This window comes from Staurois parvus, unplaced genomic scaffold (assembly GCF_062004578.1).
Source record: "Staurois parvus isolate SC_StPar_1 unplaced genomic scaffold, SC_StPar_1.0 ptg001091l, whole genome shotgun sequence".
NCBI classification, from domain to species: Eukaryota; Metazoa; Chordata; class Amphibia; order Anura; family Ranidae; genus Staurois; species Staurois parvus.
In genome coordinates, this window is record NW_028318887.1 from 56,610 (window position 1) to 73,542 (window position 16,933).

Consider the following 16,933-nt stretch of genomic DNA (forward strand, 5'->3'; position numbering starts at 1 on the left):
CCCCAGGTGACCGGAGGTACTATGCCAAGAACTGAGGTCTGAGGGGAGTGACAGTTTTATTTGGGGTGGAGAGGTTTCCTCAGGTGGGGAGGAGCCGAGGTCTCTCAAGGTGCTGTCCTGAAAGACTACTGGAAAAGACATTACCGTAAGTGTAACTTTGATTATTTGACTGACTCCCCAGTCTATTAAACATTACAGGCTTACACCAAATTTAGAAAGTGCTGCCAAGGGACTGATTACCCCTCACTGAAAACAGCATCAGCTTCTGTCAATCCCTGAGTGAATCCCCAAAGTTAGTGACATCATGAAAGCAAAGAGATGGGTTCATCTTTGCTATGACCAGTATAATAAAATTCTATAGCAAGTGTGTTGTGGTATAAATTTTACCTCCTCTGATACCAGGACAGCATTGTCTGGGACACAAGTAATTTGAATTACTGTTAGTAGAGTGGTTAACTCACTGGATAATATATTTTGAGTGCGATGTTTGTCAGCAAGCCATATTATTGTTGATCCACATGTTTTAATATTTCCCTTCATTATATTCCCTTATAAATTTTTCTTCTTGGAAGCAGGCCTGTAGGCCAGAAACCCCCCCCCCCCAATCCCTTAACTTACCTGCCATAACAAAATAGGAGAAAAGAAAACTGCACTTGTGCTCAGAAAATAGTAAAAAGCTTCAACCACACTACAAGATATATATCACAGTATATCAAACAAATAAAATGTGTTGTGCTAACAAATGTGACAAAAGAGTGCTCAATCGGAATAAATAAATCTATCAAAATCCATGTTATAAAAATACCATAAACAGCTAGTTAAAGAATATAAATACATAAACATAAATGCAAATAAAAACACACATCCAAATCATTAAGTGTTAAGTCAATGTGAAAAAGAAAGTCCACAATGTGCACTCAAATTCCACATAAATGTTGTATTGCCCCACCACCGCTGCTTCTGAGATCTGTGTGACCGCAAAAGGTACAAATGCAGATTTACCAGCATTAAACAGCTGTTAAAAGTGCTTCTAGGTAGGAATGCAGCATCCTGCAAAAATAATGTGCTGTGCAAACTGTTACTCTAGGCAAGGCTATAGCAGCCTGAGAGATAACATTGAGCTAGAATCATGACACACAGGTCCTCCGCATCTAACAGAGGAGCAGGGCAATACTAACAAAATGCTACATCCCAACCCAGGGATTATGCCTTACGCAAAGAACACTTTTGTCCCAACTTGATAACAATATAAAAGCTCATATATACATAACCTTATGGAAGAGCTCTTTCTCTAGTAGCTTTTTTTAGTAGGTCATCTGGAAATGCTGAAACATTTAACTCCCAAAGCACATTCCTTTGGACATAACCCCCTCAAAAACTAAAGACTCCAAGATGTCCAGTTTCTTCAGACTACTTGCAGTGCTTATAAAAGAATAGTACACAGATAACAGACATTATATAAAAACACATACTAACCACAATCTAAAGAAATGCATGACTACCTCAACAGTGAAGGACATAAAACAAACATTAAATGGAACCAGCTTGTGTTTACAGGGATAGTACTTATGATACTACAGCAAATAATAATCAATAATCATCTTAATAAATTGTCTGTGTAAATATTTTATAGGAAGCATAGCATGTAGGTCTTATAATACCGTACTGTGGTGAGGTTGGTATAAAAGCTAGGAGTTTTAAAGATTTAATCAAACATGACCAATGTCCTCAGTGCCTTCTTAGATCGCTGTCTATCCTGGATCTCACGGATTGCTGGATTGGAAAGAAAAAACCTTATTTAAATGCCGACTTCACTTATTCTAAGCTGCAGTCACATGATCTTCCAGTAACAAGTCTTTATCCTCTTCTGTTTGCATCCAGCTGGTCATTCTCCCAGGTGTCTAAATCACGCCTACGTGACGTGGATGCTTCCTATTGGCGGTGGAAAAACTTTCAGCAATGAGGTCCTCTCACATTGTGCAGCACAAAAAAAGCACATGGGGGCTGTAAGGGGACCAGTGCCTGAAAATATGATCAATTTCCCCAGGGCAGGCCATCAACATTGTACATTGGGTAAACTGGGAATTTCAGCAAGGTACACCAAGATGGGGTTTGTCAAATACTAAGGAGTAAAATAAGTAATGCAGAATGCACAATTAAAAGTGTGATTTTTTTCCCCAGATTTGGGCTTAAATGAACTCACTCAAATTGATTTTATGGTGAAAAAAAAAAAAAAAAAAGAAATTCGGACTTGTAAATTCCATATCTTGAAGTAACTTAAAATACACAAAGGTTTGCTCTTCACAGACCCTGAATTATAAAGTGGATACCTTCAGGTGTTTGGACACTGGTAAAGCTTTGAAAGACATGCCTTCCGGGCATCCCCTTCTAACCCTAACCCACTCCGAGTCCTCAATTTGGTAGCAAACAATGCAGAATAACCCACCAGGATTAGAAGGGAGGAAGGCATGTGTCCTATACTGTACTCCAAGATATGAAAATTACAGGTAGGTCAAAATACCTTTTATCTTAAATCGTACAGTGGACAGGCTTTATAGACCACTTAACATCCCCAAGCAATGAAAAAAAAGGGTAGGCAGCAACTAGACAGGCCCAACAGGAACAAGGGCAAGTGACCAAACTTCAGAATGCCACGGAAAAATCTTGCAGCCTGAAGACTGCATCTGCAGAAGCCTGAAAGTCCACCTGGTAGAACTTTGAAAAGCTATGAACAGAAAACCAGGCGACAGCCTTACAAATCTGAGCAGCACAGGCTTGATGCTAGAATGCCAAAGAAAAGCCCACTGATCTAATGGAATGAGCATGTAATAGTGCAGGAGTTGTCATATTTTAGAGTGTGAACTCTTTAAATGAGTTGCCTTACTCATCTAGCAATAGTAAATTTTGAAGTAGAATATCCCTTGCAATGTCCTAAGGCCAAGATGTCCATTTTCTTGATAAAAGCTGTAGCTTTGAAGTAGTTTGTAGTAGCTTTGATCACATCCAGGCAGTGAAGATAAATTTCCTTTAGGTGCTTTGGGTAGGGCACAAAGATGGAAAAATTGGGTCTTTATTGAGGTGGAAGACGGATACCAACTATAGAAGAAATGAGAGTCTGTGAGATGACTTTGTCCTTGTGAAAAATGAGGAATTGTTCTGAACACCATCAGAGCCACCAGCTTAGAGATATGTCGGACAGACATGATCGCCACCAAAGCTACTTTGCAGGAGAGATCATCCAAGGAGATTTGCATGATGGCTTCAGAAGGTGCTTTCAGCAGGGCATGAAGAACCATATTAAGGTTTCAAGGAGGCATATGGTGCTGTCAGCAAGGCCCAATTTGGGAAATAGCTTGAAAAATTTTTAACAAGGGAGAGCTTTTTCTCAAATTTTTGTGAAAGAATTGATCAGGCCAAGCCAAAACCTGTTCTTTCAGAGTACTTAAAGTATAACTAAAGGCATAACTTTGTTTTTAGTTCTGGATAGAATGGATAGGGATTAGAATGCTTATCAGTATTTAATGCTGTCTGTGCCCCTGTTAAAGAGATTCACCCTCTCTATTTGTCCAGTTTACCATTATCATTGAAAGTAAAAGAAAATGCCACTTTTTGGGTTGTTCCTAGAAAAGTAATAAAGGGGAAATCTTCCAAAGGGGACACTAGTTCTGATGACCTGGGGGTCCCCAAAAAATTCCCTTAATTTTCAGAGATTTTCTTTTACTTTCTATTTGGCTATGGGACAATGAAATTAAATGAAATCTCTGCAATGGGACACAGATGGTGAAAAGAAATCTGACACGGGTTATAATCCTACTTGCTCTATCCAAAACCTACAGTTCTGCTTTAACTACTTAAGAACCGCCCCATAGCAGATATACTGCTACAGGGCAGCTCTGCTGCACAAAATCACGTAAAAATACGTAATTTAGCATTCTCGGGTAGAGGGCACGCATGCTCCAACCTTCCTGCGCCACTATTGGCTGCTGAAAATGTCAATCACTGGATCCCAGCCGGCGACTACCGGAAGGGACTGTCATCAGCAGGGCTGACAGGGAAACAACAGGGTAAATAACACAGGTCTCCCAAGTAAAACACAACACAGCACACATAGTAAAACACACACAGCAAACTGTTAACCCTTTGATCGCCCCAGATGTTAACCCCTTCCTTCCCAGTGTCATTAGTACAGTGTCAGTGCTTTTTATTAGCACTGATCACTGTATTAGTGTCACTGGGGATGTCAGTAGCAGTTAGTCAGTTCCCACCAAGTGGCAGAATGCCTGCCGCAATCCCGCTATATGTCGATCGCCGCCATTACTAGCATAAAAAAAATAAAAATTCCAGTATATATACCGCCATTTGTAGATGCTATAACTTTCCCGTAAACCAATATACACTTATCTGGATTTTTTTTTTAGCAAAGACATGTAGCAGAATACATTTGGCCTAAATTTATTAAGAAACATTTTTTTTTTACTTTATTGGAGGTTTTCTAGCAAAACACACACACACACACACACACACACACACACACACACACACACACACATATATTTCAGGTACTTATATAGCGCTGTGAATTTACGCAGTGGTTTACACATATATATAGTCCCTAACCTTCAGGGGGCATACAATCTAAGGTCCCTAACTCACATTCATACATACACATATTAGGGCCAATTTAGACAGGATCCAATTAACCTACCAGCAGGTCTTTGGAGTTTGGGAGCACAGGGAGAACATGCAAACTCCATGCAGGAGGCGCCATGGTCAGGAATCAAACCCATGACCCATTTACTGCAAGGCAGATGTGCTAACCACTAAGCCACTGTGCAGCCCCAATATATACAGTTGCAAGAAAAAGTATGTGAACCCCTTGGGATTACGTGGAGTTTTGCATGAATTGGGCATAAAATGTGCTCTGAACGTCATCTAAGTCACAACAATAGAAGAACACAGTCTGCTGAACATAATACTACACAAACATTAGATGTTCCCATGGTTTAATTGCACATAACATGTAAACATTCACAGTGCAGGGAGGAAAAAGTATGTGAGGCCCTAGCTTAATGACTTCTCCCAGAGCTAATTGGAGCCAGGAGTGAGCCAACCTTGACTCCAATCAGTGTGATGATATTGGATGTGTTGCTGACAGCTGTCCTGCCCTTAAAAAACACACACCTGTTTTGGGTTTACTGGTTTCAAGAAGCACTCTCTGATGTGAACCATGCCTCGCAGAAAAGAGCTCTCAGAAGACCTATGATCAAGAATTGTTGACTTGCATGAAGCTGGAAAGGGTTACAAAAGTATCTCCAAAAGCCTTGATGTTCATGTGTCCACAGTAAGACAGACTGTCTACAAATGGAGAAAGTTTAGCACTGTTGCTACTCTCCCTAGGCATGGTCGTCCTGTAAAAATGACTGCAAGAGCACAGCGCAGAATGCTGCATGAGGTAAAGAAGAATCCCAGAGTGTCAGCTAAAGACCTACAGAAATCTCTGGCACATGCTAACATTTTTGTTGACACATCTACAATAAGGAAAACATTAAACAAGAATGGAGTACATGGGAGGACACCACGGAGGAAGCCATTGCTGTCCAAAAAGAATATTGTAGCACGTTTGAAGTTTGCAAAAGAGCACCTGGATGTTCCACAGCACTACTGGCAAAATATACTGTGGACAGATGAAACCAAGATTGAGTTGTTTGGGAAGAACACACAACACTATGTGAGGAGAAAAAAAGGCACAGCACACCAACATCAAAACCTCATCCACACTGTAAAACATGGCGGAGGGAGCATCATGGTTTGGGGCTGCTTTGCTGCCTCAGGGCCTGGACGGATTGTTGTCATTGATGGGAAAATGAATTCCAGAGTTTATCAAGACATTTTGCAGGAAAACGTACGACCATCTGTCCGCCAACTGAAGCTCCGCAGAGGATGGGTGATGCAACAGGACAATGACCCAAAGCATACAAGTAATTCTTCAAAACAATGGCTGCCACAGCACAGAATACGCCTTCTGGAGTGGCCCAGTCAGAGTCCTGACCTCAACCCGATTGAAATGCTGTGGCATGACCTTAAGAGAGCGATTCACACCAGACATCCCAAGAATATTTCTACACTGAAACAATTTTGTGAAGAGGAGTGGTCCAAAATTACTCCAGATCGTTGTGCAGGTCTGATCTGCAACTACAGGAAACGTTTGGTTGAGGTTATTCCTGCCAAAGGAGGGTCAATCAGTTATTAAATCAAAGGTTCACATACTTTTTCCTCCCTGCACTGTGAATGTTTACATGTTATGTGCAATTAAACCATGGCAACATCTAATGTTTGTGTAGTATTATGTTCAGCAGACTGTGTTCTTCTATTGTTGTGACTTAGATGACGTTCAGAGCACATTTTATGCCCAATTCATGCAAAACTCCACAAAATCCCAAGGGGTTCACATACTTTTTCTTGCAACTGTATATACACACATACATACACACATACACACACACACGTGATTTTGCACAGCCCTGGAGCAGCAGTTCTACTGTATGTCGGCAGGCAAGCGGTTAAAGGGAGAGGGTAAAATTAAAAACAGCTATATAAAGGGTAGGCAAGGGAAGCAGAAGAAAAAGAAGTCCCTCTAAGTTCACAGCAAAAACAGGTTCAGGGATGTGATAGCCATACTATACCAGCCTAAATATCTAAAAATGCAGCGCTGAAAATATGAATAATAATCACTAGAAAAGCTACAATTTCTGGGGAAATTGTGTAAAGTGTTCTTGCCTCCACCAGTAGTCTACAACTGGAGTGGCCGGAGCAAACAAATGGTCATATTGTGAAAACTATCAGGACTATGGCTTAGCCGTGGACATTTTTAGTGGCAGCAGGGATAGCTGAACGTTTTGATATAAGATTTGTGTAGGTGGGCTTGAAAATGAGGGAGTGATGGCAGTTTAGAAATCATGTCCTGATTTTTCAGCGCACACTCTAGCTTTTGTCAGCTCCCACTCTAGTTTTGAACATTCCACCATTCATTCCTATGGGACCAATTTCACCACAAAAATGCCGATATTTGTGAACCAATCGGCAAAACGTTCCACTAAGTAATAGCACACCAATCGGGAACAATCCCCACATTTCGGTATATTACTGTCTATGTAGTGTAAAAACTGTGGGAGGAGTTAGGGTGGTAAATTTGGCTATAATAAAAACAATATATATATGAAATAACAGTAAGTGGTCTTGCCATGCAAGAACACTTAATAATATGAATAATAAAGTGATAAGTGATATATAAAGCGCAAAGGTTGTGTGCTACAAGGTGAAATCAATGTGATGTCTTGTTCAAGATGGTATAAAATAAGGTGACAATAGCGTATTATCACATAAAGACAAGTTATGTAGCATAAATGCACAATTTAAACGCATATAAGTCCACAGCAAAAAAGCTGAGACATTCACATGGCGTATCAATACTCCAGAATCTGGGGGGTACCAATCTCTCTTATTAAACTTGTGTAGACAATAATAAGGTGCTCGTGACATCCGTGGTATGGGAAAAGAGGTGTGCTTGCACTCACCAGACGCACAATAATATTGCGCATGTAATAATCAAAAGTAACCAGTGGTCATCTGGGAACTGAAGGGGATGAGGCACTCCGATGTTGCTTGATACACCCAGGGCTGGACTCCAGACCTCTCAGAAGAAGCCTCTCAGCTAACAGGGACTGCTCCTTGGTTTCACTTACACCCAGGCATCAGGTAGGTACAGCATCAGAGGAAAATCCACCTTAAATAGCATCCACGGATGTCACAAGCACCTTATTATTGTCTACACAAGTTTAATAAGAGAGATCGGTACTGGAGTACACTTAAGACTCTGGTTTCACAAAGACAAAAGGAAAAAAAAGGCGAAACATGTCCCTAAAAAACTAAGTAGTAACAAGATCCCTACAGAGAAGGACAGGGCTTGAACTGGATCAAGCATTGAAATGAGTGCTTTGCAACCTAAGGGAAAAAAACTCTACTGTGGAAAGGCACGTGTGGTTAAATGAGATACACACTTAGCGATAGATTTCTACCAGAAAATAGAGATCCTAGGGTGCGGGGACCACAAGTAATTCTGTAAAAAAAAAAAAAAAAAAAAAAACAACACAGCGGGGTGCAGTAATGCCAGTAAAGGGAGTAACAAACAGCTGAATTTAAAACATCTGAGTGAAGCTACAGGAGAAAACCTGGGCATGAAAAAAGTCAGGATACAAGGGAATTATTATCCAGCCTCCCACAAGGAAAAAGGAGTGTACCTTCATGTTGAGCAAATGATACAGAAGATTTTTGACCTCAAGATCTGCTGCTTTAGTGGGAAGCAGACTGAACTTTTACAAGCTATTAAGAAGCAGATGAAAATAGGGGTTCTTTTAGCCCACCTACAAACTTTCAGTACCAAGGTAGCTGTACACTCTGACCAACAGAGGTATCAGGACTGACATTGCCAAGGAAGGAACTGAAGAGATGTTTACTCTTAAAGGGTGAGTAGATTAAATGTTCTTTTAGAGAACCCTGTGCCAGGCACAAAATTTTACAGCACCTTATCTTTGCAGCTGTACATCAGTGCTGCAGACCTCTGTTCCAGAAGTTCCATGGTATGTGGGTTTGATCTTGAGCAGCTTTTTAAGAGCATTAATTCACTCCGACATGGATGCATAAAACTGAATTACCACCAATAAGTTTCAGACAGTTACACTGAGACTATAGAATAGACTGATAATCAGTGAAATCCTTTAAAGGTAAGAACAAAAAGCTGTTTAGTGGCATGTTCACTAAGGTGGAATAATGGAGCATCCACAGTGGGCAGAAATCACTCATCAAATTCCCTTTCAAGGCTCCTTCATATTGGCAGGAGGGAACTATTACTTTACATGTTGTCATCAGTCCTCATTAAGGAAGGTTTTACAAACATGGAGTAATAGGAAGGTCTTTTTAGTCATAGCTCTCAAATACAATGCCTGGAACAGCATCTACTCCTACCTGCAGGGTAGAACACACTGCATTAGAAAATCAAAAATTCCTTGTATGGCTGAGTCATATGGGGCTTGCTGAGATGCATGCTCTTAAGCAGAAGGCTGTAAAAGTTCTTACTTGGAATCAGAGATAGCAATGAGGCACACTTAAACCGGTAATGAATCCAAAAGCAAACATTTATTATACAGCTCTAAAACTGGAAAGCACTCTGCAACTAGCACAGTACACTAAAGTTTGGAAAGTGTCATAACCAAAGGCTAGGATCCAAAGGTTACATTTCAGACACTTTCCATGCGTCGCTAGTGGCTTCCTCAACAGAAATGGAGAAAAAGGAATCCAATTTCCCAGGACATTAGCAAAAATTAAATAAATAAATGCATTGAGAGGGTTATACAGGGCCTGGCTTAATGTAGGAAGCAGTATAAACCACATGTCCAAACGTTACTACTATGCTGTGAGTGACCCTCAATCGGTGGTAAACGATAGATATATATATATATATATATATATATATATATATATATGAGAAACTCTGGCCACCAGTTCTCTGATGTTGCAACTTGGGGAGTGACTTGATGAGCTGCCATTTTGGAAGCAACAACTGCCTTACCTTGGCAACATGCATCAAAGGAAATGTATATTCGGGTTGAGAATAACTGCCCTATTCAGTATGTGGTATGTGGAGTGAAATTTACCCCCAGGAACCCTGCCAAAGTTCCAATGGGCATTACGGAGTTGACATACATTATTAATCATCTGATTCATTCAGAATCCTAACCAAACTTGGGGTCCAGGATACCACCGCCCTAGGGAGGCAACTCTCCTGAACTATACAATATTTATTTTTTTCTCCAATTACATAGAATATTTGACAACTTGAAAGTAATGTACTCTAGGGGTCCCAAACTAAGGCCTGTATGTATGTACGTAGGTCTGTCTGTCTTTCTCCTTGCAAGATGGTGTATTCCAGCACCCAGTGACTTATTACAGACATTTTCAGGAAGATTGGATTGCCAGATGAATAGTCTATAATCAGGTGTGAACTACCTCTATCTATAAAAACCAAGTGTAACAACTGCAACAAATAAGCCAATGGAATCCCACGCACTTGCCACTATGTACGTCAACAGAGTTGATTGTTGAACAAAAGAGTAAAAGTCCCAGAAAAACAGCCCATGGAGCCTAGGGAATGTGCATGATGTAAACTTCAACACAAGGGCATACACCAACAATAATCCATTTGCAAATTGCATTGAGTACTATGGAGGGTACATCAATGGCATCTTGGTAATTTGGAATTGTAGTATGGAGATAGTGGGTCCCTTCTTGGTATATTGCAACAGTTTGGGTCTACTTTTCACCCATATAGTAGATTCCATAAAGTTAGTGTTCCTTGATCTTGAATTAACACGAGGCAACTCCTACTCACATTACCAAAGTTGCTACCATCCCTCCTATTGTAATAACACTCCAATGGGACAATTTAATAGACTTAGGAGAAACCGTACCAAGACTGAAAATTATGTGAAACAAAATTTGTTTCTTTTTAACAAATTTAGAGACAATGGGTATCCACAAGACCTAGTAGAAGAAGCAATTAACAGATACCCGTCAGAAGGGTCTAAGGATAAAAATGACAGGGAACAGGTTAAAAATAGTATGATTAATCACTTGTAGCTATTGAGCTATAAATAGAATAATCTGGAAATATTGGTACATTTTAATATTGGAGCCAAAATTGGGCATTTTGCCCAAGACTTCGGAGGTTACTTTCAGGAAGGCCCGTAGCCTCAAAAAACGTAGTTGCCCCAGTAAGCTACAGGGTACCAAGAGGAATAGATCTATTGATATACAGTTGTGTTCAAAATAATAGCAGTGTGTTGAAAAAAGTGAATAAAGCTCAAAATCCTTCTAATAGCTTTTATTTCCATACACACAAATGCATTGGGAACACTACACATTCTATTCCAAATCAAAACATGAAGAAAAATAGATCAAATTTGTGTTGTTCCTCTAAAAAAATTGAAGAAAAGTGAATATTAGACTGTTCAAAAAAATTGTGTTTGTATTCTTCTTTACAAACTCAAACATTCACTATATAAACTGAAAAAGGTTTGAAGATTTTGCTTTCCTTTGAATCACTTAATACTTAGTTGTATAACCACTGTTTCTGAGAACTGCTGCACATCTGTGTTGCATGGAGTCCACCAACTTCTGCCACCTGTGAACAGGTATTCCAGCCCAGCATGATTGGACTACATTCCATAGTTCTTCTCTATTTCTTGGTTTTGTCTCAGAAACTGCATTTTTTATGTCACCCCACATGTTTTCTATTGGATTAAGATCCGGGGATTGGGCTGACCACTCCATAACGTCAATCTTGTTGGTCTGGAACCAAGATGTTGCACGTTTACTAGTGTGTTTGGGGTCGTTGTCTTGTTGGAACACCCATTTCAAGGGCATTTCCTCTTCAGCATAAGGCAGCATGACCTCTTCAAGTATTCTGATGTATTCAAACTGATCCATGATCCCTGGTATGCGATAAATAGGCCCAACACCGTAGTATGAGAAACATCCCAATATCATGATGCTTGCGCAACCATGCTTCACTGTCTTCACAGTGGACTCAATTGAGTTTAGTAAAATGGGAGTAAACTACAGAAATCTGAGTCTGCTGTGCGGCTTTCATTCATTTTAACGGAATACAAAATGCACTGGACCATAGAAAAAGTAGTGCCAGCACTACTTTTTAACCGCTTAAAGACAGTCTTATAGCAGATATACTGCTACAGGGTAGCACCTGTGCACAGAATCACGTATATATACGTGATTTCGCATTTCTGGGTAGGAGACGTGCGCCCTACCCACGCCACCATTCGCGATCGCGGATGTTAATCACCGGGTCCCAGCCAGTAATTACTTGCCGGCGCCTGGTGATTACCGAGCATCTCCGACGGGGAGGAAGATAGTTTTGTTTAGCACTGATCACTGTATTGGTGTCCCTGGGGTGTCAGTGACACCAAGTTAGTTCCCCCCGTGTCAGAATGTCTGCCGCAGTCTCGCTAAAAGTTGCTGCTTGCTGCCATTACTAGTAGAAAAAAAAATCCCATTATCTATATCGCCATTTGTAAACGCTATAACTTTCATGCAAACCAAATAACATGTATTGGGATTTTTTTTTTTTTTTAGCAGAATACATTTTTTTTATTTTTTTGCTGGACATGTTTAATAGCAAAAAGTCCAAAATAGTTATTTTTTTCCTCAAAATTGTCACTCTTTTCTTATAGCGCAAAAAATAAAAACCGCACAGGCGATCAAATACCGGTGAAAGAAGGCTCAATTCATGGGGAAAAAGAAGGACATCAATTTTGATTGGGTGCAGCAGTGCATGACCACGCAATTGCCAGTTAATGTAACGCAGCACCGTAACGCAAAAAATGGCCTGGTTATGAAGGGGGGTAAATCCTCAGGAGGGCAAGTGGTTAAAGAAGCACTGCATACAATTGGGTGCCCACAAACACACTGCTTCTGTAATCTGCATTTGGGGTGCCATCAACAATACACTGGCACCTGCTTGCAGACTGCAATGGCAGTGCTTGCAGGACAAGCACACTGAGCGTGCCTTTCCCGCATAGCAATTTGATGTTAACAAGTCCTTGGACCAGGGGTACTGAAGTAAAATTCGTAGAGTTCTGATCAGTAAAATTTTCTTCCAGCAGAAGTCTGAATTGTATGTTTGTCCAATGACCCAGGTCCTTCACATCACAACCCCCTCTCCTCTTACATCACTGTCCTCAGTTCCTTCACAGTAATGCTCTGAACCCACCCCCCCCCCATCACATTACCACCCCCACAGCACTGTCCCCCACAACAGTGTCCTCTGCACCTCTCACATCACTTTAGCCCCACAGTAGTGTCCTCTGCCCCTCTCCCCACCATTACCCCATCAACAGCAGTGCCTCTCCACAGCAGTGCTCTCTGCTCCTTTACATCACATCTTCCCCACAACACACGGTAGGGCTGTATGTCCCTTTACATGACCCCCTCCCCCACGAAGGCTCTCTGATCCTTTATATCACCACACACACACACCTCTCCCATCCCCCATACACACATAGTGCTGATGTTAGTCAATCTCAGATCTGATAAAGTCCATGGCCGCAGGTTCATTTCTAGCCTGCAGTGCCAACTGTCTGATTTCCAGGCAGAGTCTTTGCCAGGTTTATAAGTTTTGCCCTTACTCATGGTGGAAATGATGGTCCAGTTCTGTTCAGATTCTTCATATGTTCATGTCAGTAAGTCTGACAAGAAACAAATTGCCAGTGTGCGTTGTGGCAGAATGGCTAAGAGGCTGCCTGACAGCAGTCTGTCTGTCCCTGGGTAGCCCTCTCCCCGATGGATGCCTGGGGCTATTGTACCCTTGGCCATACCCTCTGAACACCATTGGTGTTTAAATAGTTTTTTTAAATGGAAACTGAGAAAGTTTTCAAACCTAACAAAGCACACCTCCATACACTCACAATGTGACAGGAATTAAACTTGATGGGCACAGGAGTTAACCCAAAGCAACCAGAAAGTAATACCAAGATACAGAGCATAGCCCACAATGCGGAGACACAAACACAAGACCATCTGTAACTTTACCTTTCTTATTTTTAGGCTCTGTAGTCACCACACTTAGGCTCATGCTACCAGGTGGTGTGTCTGGTCCAGGCAGGCGTGATACAACCACAGAACGGAAAATACTGCGCAGAGTGTTTTTCCCTCCTCCCTCTCTCTCTTTTCTCCGATCACAAGTTAGCCAGTAATCAACCTGCAATCCTAAAGCATCTGGTGTGGTCCTGTATAGACAAAAATAAAAATGGTCATATAGCGGAAATGTTTTAAATAATGGTAATTTTCATATCCGAGTGTTGCTTTCACCTGACCAGTTTCCTTACCAGGTAAGTCCTATTTTTAGCAGTTTTATTTCAAACAAAACATTTACAGCACTGGTTCAAACATCCAATAGTCAACTTGTGGTGTGCCACTATTCTTTGACAAGTCAAGTTCCACTCCAACAGGTTACAAACATTCCAAATTCTTATATCCAATCATAATATGATACCTCCCAGAGGAAACAAATACTATAACCAGGGAAAAGCTATGTGAACAGGCCCCCAAATGCAAACACAGGAGAATTATCTGGAATCCAATAATAAAATAACACACTCCTCTTAGAAAAAGTCCATCTCTAACCAATTTAAAAGTGGCTAGGCCAGACATGTCGATCTATTGTCCCCAGATTTTTTGACCAGGCGGGTCTCTGAACAGTTATTATTTCTGACATGCTGGTTTCAAGCAGTCTATCAAAATATATAAGTTCTGACCAAGGGATAAGGATTCATATAAGTTAAAGTTTTTTTCCCCTATTTTTGATAGAGGTTAGGGAGAGTTATAACCCGCCAGGTTTTATTTTTTGCCTATATGAGAGATTTCCCTTCACTTCCTGTTCCATAGCCAAAATGGGAAGCGAGAGGAAATCACACCAAAGTGAGGGAATCCAGGATTATCACCATTGGATGATTTCCCCTTTATTACTGTTCGGATGTCAACCCAAAATTTGTTGTTTTCTTTTACTTTCACATTCAATGATAATGAGAAACAAGACAAAACTCCCCAGCAGAGACACAGTCAACAATAAAAACTGACAGGTGTTCTAATCCCTCTCTACTCTAGCCAAAACCAAAAATGTTTTGCCTTTAGTTACACCTTTAAATTTTAGCATGAAAACATAAATCACACAGGAGGTAGCAGCATTCTTGTGTAATTGTGAAGTGTTTTAAAATAATTTTTTTCTTGGACAAAATGCAGATAGACTGAAACCTTTATTTGAATTTTATGCCTGCATCTGTAATCATTGAAGACATAATTCCTCACTTTACGTGTGGTCACTGAGACAAGGAAATTAACAACAGAAGTTAGACTTTTAGAGAGAAAGGGAGATGAAAGTCCCTTGTGTTGTACTTTTAGACAAAGCAATCCCATAGAGAGCAGTCATTCCTTTGACTAATTAACTGAGGTGTGTAAATCTGAACTTGAGCTGTTGAGCTATGCATACAAATATTCAGTTTAGAGAGGGGCAAACAGAAGTGCTAGGACCTTTATGAACACTCTGCGAGACAAAGATAGGCAAAAAGGCAGTGCGACAAACTGGAACTGTGTGCCACTGTGAAGCATAGAAAGTGCTGATAAGCGGGAACATACAGTAGGCATCTTGTATGTTCACAGATGCCATGTATCAGATAGGTAATTACTGACCCTGCAGGTGCTATGCAAAATTTTGTACATTGAAGTAATCTATTGAGGACTATTTTGTCCAGAATAGGACAAATAGCCCAACTGGGTTTTGGTACTGTAAACAGGTTTGTGTAGAATCCTTTAAAACTGTATTGTTGCGGTACTGGCAAAACTACTCCCTGGAACAAGAGATGACTCAGAGCATTGTACAAATCTAAGGGCTCGTTCACACTTGACTGTTTTACCAACGCTTGCCAAATGCCCCTATAGCATTTGACAAGCATTGGTCCGGCGTTTGCGGAGCGGTTTTTAATGCTCCGCAAACGGACCGGTTTAGCGGTGGATGCTAGGATTTTGTCGAGCATTTAAAAAGCCCCACAAACACCTATAATGAAGTTTAAATGGTGTTACCGCTCCGCAAACGCCCCGCAACCGCACTGGCCGGGCGTTTGCGGAGCGGCACCATAAACTAGAATAGGAGGCTTTCACGCCTCCTGACTCGACCAGGGGTGTCCGTTTTACCGCGACGCTAACGCTCCCGTTAGAACAGCACCATGTGCTGCAATGTGCAGAATTGTCCGAGGCGTTTGGGAAGCGGTAAAAACGCTTCCCAAACGGCTCTCTGCCGCCTGCACACAATGCTAGTGTGAACGTAGCCTGTCTTTGGGGAGCTTTTGTTTGATCTGAAATAATATAGTGATGAAGGGGGAGAGTTTTGCATCCTAATTTGTACCTCTTTGAAACTAGCAAATGAACAAACAGGTGTGAGACATCTGTGATCCAGAGAGTGACAAACAAGAACAGACATCACCCCTTGTGAAAATGGCTTTGGGGGGGGGGCGTGGCCGGCTGCCGACGGGGATAGCCGCTTAGTGCAGGAGCTCCGGGACCCGCCCGCAATCACCGCGGCTCCCAGTGACAAGGGACAGGGTAGTGTGACCCTTCCTCACCTGGCACTTGCCCGAACAGTGTGGAAACCGATCCCCGCGTATGGGGAAAAGAAAGATCAAAGAGGGGCCCCGCAAACTAACGGAGTTCTTTACTCCAGCGGGCGGCCCCTCCTCCTCCCAAGATGGAGCCGGTCCCAGCACCTCTCCTTCCCTACAGCCATATATGACAGAGGAGAGTCCTCGTTCCCACTCTCAGCAGTCTCAGCCTCCTAGCCCTGTACAACCTGCAGGAACTACACATGCCAGCAGCCCTCAAAAGCAAAACAAAAGCAAAAAAGCGCTGCTCTTCTGATCCACAGCTGCCTGGTGGGCACATTAATGATTCCTTTTCTCATAATCATACCAGTGCGTTAGTTGAGCATTTGGAAGATTACCCTACTGAAAATCTGCCTCTGACCGCTTCTGTTATGAAAGATATGCTTGTCACTCTTAAAGGTTTTTTACACAACGACATGATGAGTTTTGTGACATGGGTGAATGCAGAGGTTGAGAATCTAGGAGAGCGGGTCAATCATGTGGAAACTAAAATGGGAGATTTTGCGACTGCCCACAACGAACTAGTGGATGCGCACAATGACGCGGAAGAGGAATTGAAGGCGCTAAAATCAAAAATGGCAGATCTGGAAGATTGCTCACGTAGAAATAATATTAAATTCAGGGGGGTGAGAGAAACAGTTCCCTCCGCAGAT

At 41.5% G+C, this 16,933-nt stretch overlaps 1 protein-coding gene across 1 annotated transcript in view; it reads right to left on the reverse strand.

Annotated features, from left to right (window-relative positions):
• Positions 1 to 16,933, reverse strand: part of PACS1 (phosphofurin acidic cluster sorting protein 1) — a 267,815-nt gene that overhangs the window by 27,940 nt on the left and 222,942 nt on the right. The window contains exon 22 of the mRNA XM_089658767.1: positions 13,660 to 13,856. Within this exon, the coding sequence (XP_089514893.1) occupies positions 13,660 to 13,856 (197 nt within the window). The remainder of the gene's footprint in view (positions 1 to 13,659; positions 13,857 to 16,933) is intronic.